The following is a 17,822-nucleotide window of genomic DNA, read 5'->3' as shown; positions in this document are numbered from 1 at the left end:
TTGGTAAAGCAAGCTGAAATCTGCCTCATGCTGTGCTGTTCCTAAAGAAATGGAAAAACGACTTAAATTGAATCCTTAAAGAAAAACACACTATTGATAGCTGTGATTGTTTGGTTTGCGGAAATGCCATGGATTTTTTTCTCCTTGCGCACAAGATATAGTGCTGCATACAGTAATGTATACGCAGTGTATGTAATGGATACATAATAATAATATATGCGTTGACATAATCCTGGTTTCATCACTTTTTGTCCCATTAAACTTTGACACAAGTCATGTGCTATTGTGTGTCCCTGCTCAAAAAGACCACTAAGCTGATTCGTTATGACAATAACAATGAAGTCCGTTCCTCCATAGAGTTTCATTAGTCTAACTGGCTAGTTAAGACCAAGTCATACTGTTTACCACACTGCAGCATAAGTTGTCAGAAAACAGAACTAGAACAAATACAAATAATATGCAGCTTCATAAAAACATATACAAAAACTAGAACTGTGTTCAAAAAGAGCCCAGCACAATACTTTTATCTGACGCTAGTACCGTATTTGCTCGATTATCAGACAAGGTTTTTTCCAGAGCAAATGCTTTGAAAAATACCCCTTAGTCTTATAATCAGGGTCGTCTTATAATCAGACTTCAAATAGGTCTGATTATGAGACTAAGATCCAGATCCCCCGCAGCGATGCAGGGGACCTGGATCCTCCTGTGTTATGCCCCCCCTCCAACTTACCGGTACTTCTGCCCGGTACGCTGCCCGGACTAAGTTCTACGCGATTCGCGTGGAGCTCTACATGCTGCCCGGACTAAGCACCGGGGGCTCAGATGCAGGGGACCTGGATCCTCCTGTGTTATGCGCCCCCCCCAACTCAGAAGCACCGGTAAGTTTGAAGGAGGGAGGGGGAGTGTTAAATGGGGGGTGTAAGGCATTTCTGGAGGCAGAGTGCTCTGTGAAATGCCTTTTAACCCCTTTAATGCCACTCTGCCTCCTGAAATGCCTTTTACCTCCCTATATGCCACTCTGCCCCATAATATGCCTTTTAACCCCCTAAATGCCAGAGTGGCATATAGGGGTATAAGGCATTTCTGGAGGCAGAGTGGCACATAGGGGGTCAAAAGGCATATCATGGGGCACAGTGGCATATAGAGGGTTAAAAGGCGTATCATGGGGCACAGTGGCATTTAGAGGGTTAAAAGGCATATCATGGGGCACAGTGGCATTTAGAGGGTTAAAAGGCATATCATGGGGCACAGTGGCATATATGGGGTGTAAGGCATTTCTGGGACAGAGTGGCAAGCCTGGGGGCAGATGTGCATAACTGGGGGGCAGGTTGAAAAAAAAAAAAGGAAATAAAAACAAAATATTTTTCTCAATCATAGCTTTTATTAACAAACAATTGTTCACATAGTTTACATGAACTAACATTTACTGGTAAAACTTTTTTCCTACAGGGTCGTCTTATATTCAGGCTTTTTCTTTTTTTCATAAGTTATTATTCAGATTTTGGGGGGTCGTCTTATAATCAGCAAATACGGTATTTTGGGGGTTTTATGAGTTGCCCTTTTGAGTTCAGCAGCATCCGCCAATGCTGCTGTTTACAGATAGCGCTGGTTATCCCATGCTGACGTCTTTTGAGTCAGGGGTTATATGGTGAACTATGGGCTGCCCGAGACAATTTCTTTTGCTTTCGCATTGTATACATTTTTGTGATGTAAAAACAAAATGTGCTTCTGAAACTTGACGCAGCCCAGTGCACAGAAAGTATGTGTACATTGAAAGTGAGAAAAATAATGGCATTGCTTTCCGCGGCCTGATCTCAGCATCACCGGATAGATCTGACATTTCTGATTCCGAGTTTTATATAAGGTTTAGTTATTTATGTGCTACTGTAAAATACTATTTCTTATCAGAGCGTCCTATTCATCTCTCCACAAATTTGTGACCTTGCTTCGACTACTATTCAGTAAGCCGTTCTTGTTCTGCGCGTCCGCGATATTGTAATCCATCTGCACAGATGTTCCAGTTGATCTGTACACAGCTGTGGCACGCTCCGAGGAAATCAAGCTTGCGTACTGGTGTTTAGTGTACTTCCTGCAATTTATGTAAACTAATTATGCATTAAGACTTGTTTCAAACTGTTTCTGTGAACAGACACAAAGGTTTTAACTTGTTTTTAGTGCAGTAAAAAGTACTAGGACAGTTCCCTGTTAGATGATAAAATGCCTGTAGTGTTTGCAATCATGCCTATTCTAGCTAGCAGGCAAACAATTGTGTGTGTGTGTGTATATACATAAATATATATATATATATGTATAGACATATAGATCTTTGTACATAAACAAGCGAACATTCACGCTACATAAACAAGCGAACATTCACACATGTATCTGTGCCCATTGGCTATCAATATTATATATATATATATATATATATATATATATATATATATATATATATATATATATATATATATATATATATATATATATATATACATATATACATATATATAATATATATATACATATATACATATATATGACAATTTCAGCAGTCTATTATTACATTGCTGAAACTATGCCCATCACTTCAGTCAACTCTGGACCATGAGCAGCTCACTGTATATTTTTAATTGTTCTTGCGCTTTCCTCAAGTAGATTTGAAATAGGCTTTAGATAAATGTCCCTTTAAACTTAATGAAGGTAAAGAGTTGTGAATTGTGAAAGTGTTTAGGATTTTGCTCTATAAGCCTGCAATAATTATAATATGTACTTTATTTTGTAATAGCAGAAAACAACAACAACAAAAAACTGGGGTAAAAGTAATAAAGATGAGATGGATCATGGAAACTAATGTACCTCACCTGTTAAATTATACAAGGCCAGTTCTACCCTTCTTGATCCAACCTGCCACTGTTGACCTTTTCACAGAAGCGAGAAAACCATAACTACATTTCTCCCTTTAGTGAATAAACTCCAAAGAGTTTCACTATCCACATAATGAATGTTTTCTAGGCATATCACACCAAAAGAGACTGCTTGTGCCAAATGTTACATTTCACACTGACGCTCTTAACATAATCATGGATTTGCATTTTCCTCTGACGTCGAACTTTGACACCAAGCTAATGGAATCTCAGTTCATAATCTTTGTATCATACTGCCACTGCATGCATATAACCGGATAAGTGTATGAATGAGCAATTCCACCTTGTAATGTACAGTATGCTTGAAGAAGATCCAAGTAACACTAAAAGCTTGCAATCTAATGCTATGCAGTTTGCCAATAAAGCTATTCTCTTTACAAAACGTGCCCTACATGGAGAGAAACTAAGTGACTGTGGCTAATTCTATACCTCATTTAGCTTTAATAATCAAGTTAAGGAATGATTGGCAATTTAAAATAAGAATGATGAAAGGCGATGTGTTTGTAGGCATATTGCTAGTTCTGTTCTGTAACGTCAAAGGCACTTCCTCATCTGTTTGCTTCTGCTGCAATCAATAAACTACATCAGAACCAAGGGAACAAAACAAGGCGGTTTTATAGTCATTTTTTGATGTGTACAAGCTTTGAAACAAATTAAACAAGCTGTAGCTTGCGGTTTGGAGAAAAAGAAATTATATTAACCCCTTTGCTAAACATCAAGGCGTGCCTGGAGTCACTTGGCGAATCAATCCCATATTTCCATGTCTTCAGAAAGGTTAAACCTGAGTGTTGGAACATACACCTGACCTGAAATCGTGTGATAATTTAATAGGTGTTTGGATGTATGTCTGTGGCTGTTCCAGAATGTCTTCTTCGGCAGGCCTAGAGTGTTAACTTTCACTTGCATTGTGCGAAGTGACATATCTTGTAATAGCGAGGGAGAGGTTTTCCTCTAGCTATTAACTTCTTATAAATAACATGGCCTACTTCCTCTAAGAAGAACTCCGGTTATAGAAGCGAGCACAATACCAATGCAAAGCCATTGATATCAATAAGAGGGCCCATATAATAGTATCAGCAATTTTACTTTGCTGCTGAGAGATTCAAAGAATTTAATCTGCAGTCTGCCGGGGAAAAGAGTTTCATTTTCTGCATTGTGACTTTAAAAGTTGGGGCATTTTGGAGAGTCTTCGGAACAGCAGCTTAGTAATATAACATTAGGGTGTGTGACAGTAGTATATACATTTCTAATGATGATAAGCTTGGTAAGAGGGGATCTGGTCTGAGTGGTGAGAAACGTGAAGTGTGCTAATCACACACAAAACCATCTATCTTGGGAATTAACACGTTGTATCTACAAGTCGTGGTAGTGCCAATGGTGGCAAGAAATAAAACTTTCGGTTTGTCTTCAAATAAACTGTACTGATATTCTGGTGCACATGTAGAACATCCTGTTCCAAAGCTGGTAAGCAGTGTGATATTCGGTACTACTACTACATTTGGCCGAAATTTAATTATTAAAAAGAAATAAGGTTTCTGTGTATAAAAAGCCCTTGCGGCCTGTAATGTTACTGTAGGTATTATCAGTGCTGTTCTAAACAAAGGAACTGCAGACACAGGAATGCTAAGCTTAAATGACTCTGACCTATGTGATATCAGTCACAGGTATATCTGAGAAACAATGTTATTAACGCATTAGTTCCAGATATACACAGTATACAAAAGGAGTTTCTCATACCTAAACTGATTTACTGAATCTTCACTCATTGTAAATAAACATATATTACCCAATTGGCCCTTGGTGTGGTGTGCTGTCTTGTAAGAGCCTATTTTCTCCACTACTGAAGAATTTAAGGGCATAGAAGGCAAATCCTCTGGTAGTTTTGCTTTATCTAGGTGCGGTACCAGCAGTTCATTCATGCCAATTCAGGTTTGTTTATCAGAGGATTTAGTATGTGATCCTTCCTGATCTCTACAAGCTATCTTACAATGGCATTTGCCATCTTTGTACAGATAAGCTATGCAGATGAACACGGTTCCACCAACACATTCTCTGTCCTTTTAATTTTTCCGTTTCTACTGAGTAAATATTTTGCCTTTGACCTTCAAACATCTCTGTAAATAAGGAACATGACATATATTCAGTTCTACCATTGCAGAACAACCTAGCCATAAAAAATTGACCTTTATTTATATTTTCTTTTTGTTCCACAGAAGCCGTATAAATGTCATATACATTTTTGGATTTCCCTGCTGCATTATTGCCATTTTCCTAACTAGAACAAATGAAATATATTATTATTGAAATACTAAGTAGTTACATATACAATTTACTGTAACCTTACCTTGTGCTCCCTTATTTCTTGGTGATCATAAAAGGGAGACTAGGTTTGAATGGTTAAAGGCTGTCCTGCAAATTGGAGCAGTTAATCGTACATCACCTCCTACGTGAAGGAGCACCAGAACAAGTATTCAGCTTGGAAGCTACTATTATTCAATAGTGATGTGTTTTGTCCACAGGGGCATAGACGCTGTCAGAAGGTTAGGCACTTTTGGCCCATATACTTTGCCCTTTTCCTACGAGCTGTACAACGCTGAACCTTACTTCTGTCCTTGGCCTTGTACGTGTGTTGGATTTAACTCGTTGTATTAACCTTCACACATGTATAAGGGTCAGCCCAGAAGGAAGTCCCTTGTTAAAAGTACATGTACATCGTTTTTTAAAGAATTAAATGAGGTCTCTCACATTGTAACATATAGGTTTTAAACGCCAGTTTGCAAGGAACACTTTATTAACCTGAATGTGTGAACGGGTGTTTAACTAGTTCAACTTTGTGTTAAAAGATGCAGGTTTGCTCTTTATAGCCAATGTAAGAACAAAGGTTTCGTTTGCTTGTCACCTTGACTCTATGAGGAATGCAATATTTCCATGGTATATTGTAGAATATTTGAATATCACGCTATTACTTTACTTGTATATATTTATATAGCTTTTTGTTTTCTGGTAGGTCCTTTGAAAACGTATTTGTTGTAGATTATGACGCTGACTGGAGCTACTTCAGATCATGGTGAATAAGTGCAGACAGTCCAGTAGCCACCAACCCAAAAAGGTCAACTGGGTATGATAGGAGATTGCTCATTAAGATTAAATTGAAGATAAGGCCAGGATACATTGTAGTGTACCCTGAGAAGGGGTAGTCTTTCCAGAAAATGAGGAAGTTTAGAAAGGAAGCAAAACCTTCTGAAACTGTGGTTAACCATAGCAAAATAGAAAAGCAGCATGATGTCATGGTTGAAGATTTGCAATGTTCTAAATACATTTTTTACAGTGGAAACGGAATCTTATTCTAATTTCTCCTTTACGTTGCTTTGTTTAGAATGCATGCCAAGAAAGAGCTTTTAATTATCATACCAAATCTGTTATGATATTCACCTTTTAACTTAATATGCATTACTGTATTCTTGAAGGAAACTGGTTATAAGTTATTAAGCAGATTTGGAATTTTGGGACATTGTGTTTTAGGGCCATAGTGTTTAGAAATTCCTTTATACTCTTCTACTGCTGCTAAAGAACCCAACGCAATCTAACTAAAATCTTCCCCAGCTGTTACCGAGGAAATCAACAGAGTTACAGTGCACCTTTGCTCCTTTGAAAACAGCCATTCCCAAATGGCAGATTCTGAAAGTTTCACCAAATGGCAGCACAGATCAGGAAGAAAACAGCGGTACGGTGCCAACTGTTAGATTGTCTGTGCCAAAGAAGCCTTATTAGTCGGAAAACTTCTAAGATCGTGGTCTCAAAGGGAGCTAAAACTCATGTTTGCTGTGCGGTGGCAGGCAACAAGCGTTGAATAGCTACTTGACGTTCACAGGCTTTAATGTATTCTGTTTAATAGAGCCACACTATTGGAAAGCAATAAGAACAGATCCAGGGGTCATTGTGAGTTCATTCGTGGTTTAATAACAGCAATGTCAGGAATATGTATAAATGAGCGCATGCATTGATACATAAAACATAGCCATACATTGATTTGTAAGACTGTATCCGCAATTGCGTTCTGTGTTACTTTTATGCCATTTGAAAGGATTCAGTCATTTGTATCAAAGAATAGAATGGCTGTGTTTTTATCTTTGTGCTCGTACACTTTATTGTGCGGCTAGACCACAAGGTAAGTAGCCTGAAAATGCTGATAATGTTTTTTCAAGTGCCTTCAAATTGTGCTTTGACTTTACAGAGTAGGGGGTCTTCAATTGGAATTTGTTGCTTGAATGGTATTCTAGACACTTTAGGCCCTTATGGACTAAAGAGGCAAATTATATATTGTGTTAGAACTGTAGGAAATGTATAGTTTAAAAGGAAATGAGCTCTAAAATACTGGTTAAAAATACTGAAACACCACTGGCAATCACTTGTGTCTGGTCCAGATCCTGTTAATCTTTTAGGTTTAGTACAGCTCTTCTAGTACAGTATATTGGCCTTATACGCACAGGTTATATATATATATATATATATATATATATATATATATATATATATATATATATATATATATATATATATATATAGATATATATCTATATATATATATATATATATATATATATATATATATATATTAGTACTTACTAAACAGGTTTCCATAGTTTCTCATAATGTGCAATTATATGGTCAAGAGCGTAAGCAGGTCATAGTTGTACTTGGTGCTCACACAATGCCAGTCTGACATGCTCTCACTAATTACTACCCCTTAATCTCTAGAATAGAACGGCCTTTAGTAACTAGCTAAATAAGTAGCGTCACATTGTTTTCTCCACGTTTTCCTCAAAAAAAAGCTTTTTTTCACTATTTTTTGTTAAGAAACTTTTCAACTTAATAAGGAATGGCCATTGAATTAGAATTTTCCAACTGAGTGATTAATATGGCATTAGAGGTTATCATGGATATTTTAATTATGCTAGAAGAACAAGATTCATGGTGTCATTGCTGTAGCTGACAGCTCAGGGGAGGGATCACACGTGTGCTGAACAGATACTGGCTCTAATAAATGGACCAAAGCCTGCTTCATTTTACTGAAAGTGATCTAAATTTGACTAACATTACAAAAAGTATCAGTTATTTATCGCTCTGTAATAGTTCGATGGACTGAATCAAACATGCATGCAACAGGTTCTACATTCATTATCAATAGGCATTGTTTGTATTTAATATGACATTTGTTTGTATATAAAAATAATATAGGTGTATACTTTGAGAATGAAAATATGCCAGTGCACACACTGATACCCATACAAGACATATGGCAGTTCCTGATGGTGCAGATCCACACATTGTGGGGGCATCTGACTGCACTTGGCAACACCTACAAGCCTCCCATGATGGATGGACAGCTTAATGAATAGAAATGAATAGAACTCGGTAAACAATTGTGCTTGCAGCACACTGCAATCCTTCCGCCTGCTGTGATGACAGAGGGTTCTGCATGTGGCTATGTGGTTGAGGGTTATAGGACCAGGTGACCTGTTAACAACATTAAGCTCCATTACAACTTTCACTAATGCTTTAAAATCTCCTAAAATCAGATTGTCCATAGAATCAATAAAATCAGCCCAGGTTTTTCTTTTTTTTTCTTTTAGACAGGCTGTTGGTCATACTTAATACTTAGAAATACATAAAAATGTTGTGAGGTCTGTCAGTTGGACCATACTGAGCTCCATGCGGCCGCCCTTTTCCGTTCCATCTTCCATTTCACATCCAGTTCAGTTTCTTTCGCTGTGTTTATTTTCTTTCTAATACATTTTGGAATTAGTTCACAAACATTCTAATATACATCAAATTAGCCTAGTATCTGAGCGATCTGCATAAAGGCTTTGCGTCTACTTGGTTGTTCCCGGGAAGCAAAGCAATTGTAAGTCTGGAGGCATCAGTGATTTATCTTCATAAAGCCTGTTCAACATATTCAGCAACTTAACATTGCATATACACAGCAGTTTGCTCCAGATTCATTCAGTGATTGATTTGGAAGGTACGTCCTTGATGTGGCTGTAGTTATCGTTTTATTGTGACCTTGCTCAAAAAAAGTATATTAAAACTCCTATAAGGTTAGATAAATGCTATTTTAGTATTCTGCCCGGAATATTAATTATTTCTGTGTTTTCAGCAGTTCAGAACAAACAGTGCTTGGAATAAATGCCAATGTTTCTGAACATCGGATGTACGGATTCTAATAGTGTTTTTTTTATATATTTATTTTGTGGCTAGAAATAACTATGGCCTAGTAGGTAGTTTTTTTTTGTAAGATAGAGATTAATGGTGTTTAGCCTTTATTCACGCTCTATTACACACCTTCTTTGTTTAATGTAGTGTGTCAAAGCCATGAATATTGATGTGAATATCTTTTTTGGAGAATGTTAATCGCGTGGGCTGTCCCGTCCAAGATGCTGACGCATTTCAAAGAAAGTGTGCCGTACTGTACCTTTTGAGCAAAAATAACTGATATAAAAGGAGGCATCAGGGGGAAAAAAAGGAAAAATTAAACTTTTTTAATATGGAAAAAATATTTGCAAAGCTTAAGCATTCTTTAGAAGATACTACAATTTATATTGCTTTTTCTACTATAACATCTGCTCTAATAATGTTTTGTCTCCTGCTTATGCATGAGGGATGATATTAAAAGAAATGACATGAATGAATAGGTACACAGCATGTTGCCGAGATTCTGCTTGCGTTGTATTCAATGAATTAATCAGGTTGTTTTCTTTAATAAAGCCAAACACGATCATTCATCATCTAATGACCTGTTTAATCTTTTAATAAAATCCTCATTAGTGATATACTCACATAGGAAAATTGTGTTTTATTCCCAGGGTGAAATTATTATTATTATTGGTTTTCCTCAGATACATAAGAAGGGTGAACATAATAAAATGGATGCTTTTGTTTAAATTTGATCAGCTTGCAACGTTTGCGAGGCCGCATCAACTCTTGTGCAGGCTGCTTCTGTCTGTATTAACTCATTGCTGATATGTGGCTTACCCGTTGTACAGCACTGTGGAATATGGTGGTGCTATATAAATCAATCAATAATCATAATAGAGCCTACCTACTCAAGGCCGTGGTGTTCTGCCCTTTGACTTATAAAGCAGGAGGATGAGAAAACATATGTATGAAAATTATATCAGGCTTTTTATGTAAGCAATACTGTTTCACATTTTTTTTCTTCACATATCACTTTTCCATGGTAAAGTAGTCTTTTCCGTCTGAAAACAATTCTCCCAAAGAATTACACCAGTTTGGAACAACACACAAGCTGTGGGTAGCTTCAGTAATTCAATTTAGTTCTCTTTTAGCCGTGCCATGATGAACACTTCTTTTATGGTACTTGCCTCCTGAAAGTCCGGTCAGTAAGTGGAAAGAAGCAACTGCCTATAGTAGTGTTGAGTTCCTTGTTGGCCTTTCCGGTTCGTGTTCTATCTCGCAGGACTCACCATATCTCATGTTGATGGTAGTGCGAACGTGATGGGTGGGAGTTGTAGTTGTTGTGCAAAGTTTGCTTGTCACCATAGCAACCAGTGAAATAATGCAGGTAGCAGGGGCATTCCATAAATCGCTTTATGATAAGACTGCCTTTATTATTGGAGTAGGGTGTATGAAGATGTAAACCAAAATATGGCTAAATCTTAGAATTGAATTCCCCATTGCAAATCGTGTCCGTTAAATCTTTCTCCCTATTTTTAGAACCCCTTTTTATTATGTGAAAATAGAATAAGCAAGCGTTTTGGAGGATGAAAGCTATTTATATGCCGCACTTTCAGTGTGGTTAATGCTGTATGAACAGCTCTGGCACGATTTATTTGTGTGCCGGGGAAATTGTCATTTAGCGCCAGTAGCCTGGGAAAAAGCTCTGACTGACTTGTTTATTGTAACATTAGAGTGATCTTGAACCTATACTCTTTGGTTCAAAGCCCATGAGGTGGAGACCAGAATTCTGCTTTCTTTTACTGCACTCTAAGGAAGGGCATTATTGACCTACTGTAAAATTTAGCAGAAGACAAAGGGACTATGTAATTGCTTATTTTACAGCATCATTTTCATTCTTGTTAAGGACTTAAAGTGCTGTGGTTAGCAGATAAGGGTTTGTTGACAATGCCTTCGTGCCAACAATTAATGCAAAGAACTCCGACAGTAAATACAATGTAAATGTAATCTATGCAAGCAGCCAGGCTAATATCATAAACATTTGTGTTGCTGCAGGTGGAGAAGAGCAATGCATACAGTATACTCTCTAGACACCTTGCCTTTATAGCAGGTGTGTACAAAAACAACCATAACAAAAAATACACCCCCCCACACCCCTCTGTTTGGACAATGTGTCACTTTGTAGGGGTAACTTTTCTCCCGTACTTTGTGCAACCCGCTGACTAGGAAATGTGTTGATGATAAGCTATGTATGATCTTAACCGCTGTTACCAAAGCCCAAGTTATATATAGATCAGATGCTATCTATCTATCTATCTATCTATCTATCCTATCTATCTATAGATCAGAGTCGTGAGAGGACAGTCTAGAGAGAGTAGGTCCCCATTTTATGTTACGATAATAGCTAAGGAACATGACTTTGTGCTTTGGTCTCTCAGAACATAGCATGGAGAAGTCCTTCGTGAGTCGTAGAGTATAAATTCCGACTGCGATTATTGATCTTGCTTCTCTAATGATGACAGTATGTTGGACTTGGCAGTTTTTCGGAACGTTGGGAGTGGGACCTGGGTGTGTGTCCTCTCATACAGTGTGCTACGTACTGCAGCTTCTCACACTTAAACCATAGCTACATATACTGTGTATGTGTTTATTTTGGAGAGGATACATTTTGACTGGTAGCACCCATGTATAAATTACACTGCTTCATTGTTGACTTCCCAGCTGCCACCTGATGTTATGATTTTTGTCAGGCAACCTGGCCAGTCAAGCATCTTGGGAAGGCGAGGGGAATGTAATTTGATATTAAAATCTCTGCTGCGCTCTGTCTCCGTAGGCTGTATGAAAGATCTTTGTACAGGTCTTTGTGGTATAAGCTGACGGAGCAATTGACCTCAGTCCTGTAGACCATCTTCACTGCCAGTTTTTGCCAGAATATCAAATACGTGAGAGGCTAGTTATTACAAAGGATCAAATAAAAAGGGTTTAGGGGAGAGGAAGATATTGGGGATAAAAGATTGTGGGACAAATGTAAAGGCTGACTTTACCCAGCAGAATAATAATGCATAGTAAATGCAGGGTGAAACTCTAGGGCCATATCAACAATTTAACTGTGCATTATGCAGGGTCGGTGCTGTTCTTCTGGAGATGAAACCCCCTGGCCAGCATGATACACATTGAAACCATATGAAAAGCCTGCCTTACTTGCAAAATGATGCTTTTATTTTCATATATATTAATTGCTGGGTAAAAATCATGACTTCATCTAATCATTGTTTATTATAGTATGTAACATACGTATGCACTGATTGTCACTTGCCCTCTATGCTCTCATTATGTTCTTTTTACATTATTATAATGTATGCTGTTTATTTACCTTGTTTGACAGATGAATTGAGAAAACTGAGTTGGTCTGGCATTCCCAAACCTGTTCGCTCCATAACATGGAAGCTTCTCTCGGTAAGTTGATCTTTGGCTGCGTTTATAATAACGTAACACGGGCCTCTCGTTTCTGTAAGAAGCAAAAAACGCTCTTGCATGTTCTTGTGTTCGGTGTGAAATTGTTTTTAGATGAATTATTTTATTAGGAAGGCGGAATGCAAAGATGAAATGTCAGGGGTGTTTAGAGAAACGTATTAGTTGTCAGTTTTGATCCTTTTAATATTAATGTTTTTAACTAGTGCCAGTTTTAACAGCTGTAGAGCGCTGGGCTGATTCACTTAGGCTGCACACTCTGGAGAATGTTAAAGAGACTTTATCACGGGATCTCCATGCGCTTAACCTCTGTTTAACATTCTGAGCTGTAGACACAAGTGTTTAGCACCGCTGCTCTGTTTTTTTCCTCCCCACAGAAAAGCACTACTCTTAACGTTTCAGACAGCTTTTCTTTTTTGGCATAAAATCAAACGGTAAACAATGAATTTGCATGAGATACTGTCTCGCATTCTTCCTGTTAATAAAGATTTTTTTTTTCCCCCCTTCGCTTGCTAATAGGTGTTAATATGTTTGCAGCTTAATGGTCTTTACTCTTGAGTGGGAATTCCACTTTTTAACTGTGAATAATCATAAGCTCGGTCCTATCAGAGATTCATATTATTGAAGAAGAATGGAAGCAGTCTGTTAATATCCCCTTATCTGTCTGACTGCCTTCCAGCCGCATTCAGCATGAGATGAATTGCAGCTTCACTCTTCATTTACTATTTTGGTTTACATTAAAACGTGCACGTTGGCATTACACGTTTTAATCTTAATTATGTTGTCATGCCGTGGACAAGTTCATTTTTCTCAAGTCCATTTTCCCTCCGTTGAATGAGCACAACATATTTGTTCCTTATCTAGCACATGACAAGGACCCTAGTTATATAGTAATGTTTCCTTCCCATTAACCACTTGCAGCAATTTATTTCAAATTCTACTCCATTAATACATCCCCGATTATTAAGAACATGGACACTGAATGTCTTATAGCCCATAGTTAAGTGTAAGTTATTAGTAGTTAATCAAAAAATCCGTTCTTGCTGACGGCGTATGTATTATTTATACATGTGACTGTTTTGACGTTTTCCACACCCACCTACCTACTTAAGGCACCGGCCCCCGTGAAACTTGGTGCTTAGGTCTACAAGAACGAGTATCATTGGTAATAATTAAGCTCATAATGAACTCTCTGTTACTTGTTTGGTCTGGACACCAAATAGCTTATGTTTTATTTCACTATCCGCTTATGCTTCTTTTCGCGTCCTTTTAAAGCCCATCTCACCTAAAGTGTAGTAGAAGGAACAAAAATGGCAGGGAACAGGTACTTTTTTTTTGGACACTGCTTTGTTTGCAAACATTAAAATGAGTGATATTTAAGAAAGAAGACTAAAAACCCTAAAAACCTTTTTAAAAAGAAAAAAAAAATCTTGCCATTTGTGTATTAAGTTAAATTTTAGCTTGTAGGTGCCTTTAAGGAGCATCCCCTCGCTGTACAAAGTCTAGTTTTACATTGACTGGTATATACGTAATGGGATAGTGATTGTTATTAAATGAAGTCATGTGTCATTGTAAAGATCTTTAACATTTTACGATGAAATGCTTATGCTGGCTTTAGTCTGTCCTTAAGTTTACGAGCTACAAGATTTTCTTATGCTCGGAGTGATCTTTGCTTGTCCAGAAAGCATGAAAGAAGTTGTAATTTAAATGATAGCACATAAAATGACAAGCACTTATTCAAATTAAATCAGGCTATAGCTAAGGTTTAGGATGGTATCATTACCGGGTATGTCATGGATCACTTATTGTAACATTCCTATTTTCTTAAAATGGTACAAAATGTCAAAAAGGACAATCTTAGGAATAGAATTTGCTTTCAGTTCTTTGAACTCCTACTTTATATTAAAAAAAGTGTACAAAAAATGTACGTTTTGCTGTTAACATATGTTATAGCGCCTCGCCGTGTATCGGTTCATCATTGTTGATTTATTGATTCAGTTCTTTCCTTTAAAATAAATCAATTTTATGCTGTGCAATGTTTGCCAAATGTATCTTTTATTATGTTTTTCTTCTGTTGTACTTTAGTTAGTTGTTTCATACGTGTTTGGAAACAGAATTCTCATATGTTTGTTTGCCATTTAAAAAAAAAAAAATCATGGTGCTTTAGACACATACGCTAGGCCAAAGTGCACAAAGCTGTTAAGGTGAAATCTGTTCCTAATGTTCAACTAAACAAAATCAATACCAAACAGTTCCACACTTTTTCTATGTGTCATGAACCCGCTTTGAAGCATTGTGATGTGGCCAAATTGCTTCATTTGTTGTGTAATTTGTTTTAATGACCTTACAGCCAATCAAATCCTAGGAACCAGGTATCCCTGACACCATCTTTTCCTTGGTACCCAACTTTTTGTACTGCATCACATTATGTTACGTTGATTTGTAGACGAACAGCACATGGGTAGCAGTATTACAATAGGGGGGCGGTGAAAATGAACAATAACATTAAAATATGTCAATGACATTGACACACATTGAGAACTACTTATACAGCAGGAGAAGAATGCCTTGCTCTTGTGAGCTTACAGTCTATAAGGAGGTTGAGGGGAATGAGACTGAATGAGAGAAACTACATGGGTGAGAATGATTTGATAGAAACAGAGAAAAATGGAATATAACGTCAGATCAGAAGCGCTTGGCACGTCTAGTCTGACCATTTTCCCCTGATGTAGAGATTCAGATACAAGAGTCTTGTATTAGATTCAGCATAGCTATATGCCTATCTCAAATATGTTTATATTCCCTCACTGTATTAGCCTCTACCACTTCTAATAGGAGGCTTTTCACTTAAAGGTAGTAGAGGCTGATGTGGAGATCTCAAAGGCGCGGCGTGATCGGATTGATTTGTTCCTGGGTGCAAGTTGAGGGTATTAAGAATATTATGTGTTCTTCTCTTAATAGGTGGGTGCTTAAAAAGCATTTTTACTTAGAATAAGTAGGGAAGATCTCTAGGTATGTGTGCCTTTGCTCATAAACAACAAATCTTTATGGCTCCTAGCCTCAACATTTATTTTCAACCCCGTTGGTAAATATGCACCATACAAAAAAGTGGGAAGGGGGTTTAGTCCACATACCTGATATTGATTCATTGGTTACATAATATCGTATTACGCTTGCTAACCTATAGCCTGTATCATTAGCACTGGTAAACGTCTTACTAAATGTAAGGCCTAGTACCGTATTGGCTCGGATATAGGCTGCCCCCGTATATAGGCCGCACCCTAAAAGTTTGGTGCTTTTTTAAAGAAAAAAACATGCTGCCACTGCCCCCCCCGAGATATGCTGCCACTGCCCCCCCGAGATATGCTGCCACTGTCCCCCCCCCGAGATATGCTGCCACTGTCCCCCCCCGAGATATGCTGCCACTCTCAGCGGATGTGCCGGTACTGGAAGTTGTATACGTGGATTGCGTAGATGTCCTCCGCCGGCCCCGCAAGACACCCGGGAGTCTGCTCTGGTAAGTCTTGGGGGCAGAGGTAAAACGCATCGTGCGGACGGTCACCGGCTGCGGCGATGCAGGTAAACAACCTCCGCTGCCGGGACATCTGCACGATGTGCTTTAACAATCTCCCTTGCCGGGACTCCCCCCGTGGGAATTCCTGGCAAGGGCGATTGTTAAAGCACATCGTGCAGACGTACCGTACCGGCGCTTAGACAACCTCCCGTGCCGGCAGCCGCCCCCCCTGGAAAGTGCTGGCAGGGGAGGCTGTCTGAGCGTATCGGAGAGTAGGATACAGGTCCCCTGCACCGCTGCGGGGGATCTGTATCCTAACCCCGCTGCCTGCATGTCCCGGGCGTCGGGCGCTAGACCCCGAACATAGGCCACACCCCCACTTTAAAGACTTAAAGTGCGGCCTATATTCGAGCCAATACGGTATATACTTTATGTCACAAGTGAAATGAGGTCATATCAATAAAGGTTTCAAGGAAACATAATTCACTCACTCGTCAAGCATTGGAGTTTCTTGCTGTCTTGCGTTATTTATTGTAGGATTGTTTTTAGAAAGCAAACATCTGTTCAACATTTTTAAGGGCTAATTAAGATGAACATGGGAACAATGTGTTGAAGCCTGCTATCTTCAGTTACAGTAAATACAACACTGAATATCTAACGCTAGCGAATCCACTTCATTAACGTAAGCCCGTCTTTTTGTTGGAGCTCCTCTGCTCTCTGCTTGATCCATGGAAAATGTTATCTTACTATTTAAATATGCCAAGCTCATAAAATATGAAAGGCTCCTTCATTTTTGGACAGAAACGTGCCGGGATCTGTAGTGTTACAACGGCATAAGGAAGCATTGTCTTTCCAAAGACATGATAAGAAACTCTGTCATTCGGGCTGGAGAACCCGTATCAGCCCAACCGCTTGCGCAAACATTTCCTCCTATATAACTTCTTAAGCCTCTCGCACAATTAATCATAAAGCGATACAAAGCTTGAATGGATAAGGCATTTAGCCTGCTGCCTTGGAATTCATGCCAACAAATTTTCATGTTTCATAAAGTATAAGGAGGTGCAACAGCGTATTGGCTACAAAGTGCCTTTGCTTGCTGAAACTGAAACATTTTGGCGTTAATGTAATAAAAACATGCAGAGCAATTCTAAATTTGTAAGTGTTATACTGTTACTAATGTAAAGTGTGTGAAATTTAAATTGAAACATTTAAAAGCTCCATAAAAGAAATGACAAATCGAGAGTTAACCGTGTTCGGGAATAGAGCACTGTAGAACGGTATATTTGCAGAATAGTCACTAACTGTTCTAGAATATTAAACTTAATCCTAAAGTTGGTTTGTTTAAAAAAAAATCAATATATTTTACATTGAACAACTGCAGATTCCATAGCAATATTACAATAAGGGATAGTGAAATTAATAATAAAATTGAAAGTATACAAAATCGGCTAACGTTAATATGGATTAAGATCTACTGGTTTAGAAGAAGAGGGACTTGCTCTTGTGAGTTTAAAATAGTTTAGGAGTAATGGGGAAACTCTTCATACAAGATGCCCTTGTTTTTTTCCATCCATAGAAATCCCGCAGAGAACGGACAATGGGCTGAGGAACAGGAATACTGTCCACATTAAGCTCACCACACAACGTTGCCCATAGGCGTTCATTGAGAGTAGCTGGATCTTTCGGTATCACAAGTACATGTACAGAACAGGTTAATA

The 17,822-nt window shown here is 38.2% G+C and overlaps 1 protein-coding gene across 1 annotated transcript in view; it reads left to right on the top strand.

Annotated features, from left to right (window-relative positions):
• The window catches only part of TBC1D22A (TBC1 domain family member 22A), a 237,050-nt gene that overhangs the window by 55,128 nt on the left and 164,100 nt on the right, over positions 1 to 17,822 (top strand). Inside the window, exon 5 of the mRNA XM_053463355.1 lies at positions 12,505 to 12,575. Coding sequence (XP_053319330.1) covers positions 12,505 to 12,575 — 71 coding nt within the window. The remainder of the gene's footprint in view (positions 1 to 12,504; positions 12,576 to 17,822) is intronic.

This window comes from Spea bombifrons, chromosome 4 (assembly GCF_027358695.1).
Source record: "Spea bombifrons isolate aSpeBom1 chromosome 4, aSpeBom1.2.pri, whole genome shotgun sequence".
NCBI classification, from domain to species: domain Eukaryota; kingdom Metazoa; phylum Chordata; class Amphibia; order Anura; family Pelobatidae; genus Spea; species Spea bombifrons.
This window is presented reverse-complemented; position numbering and strand designations above follow the sequence as displayed.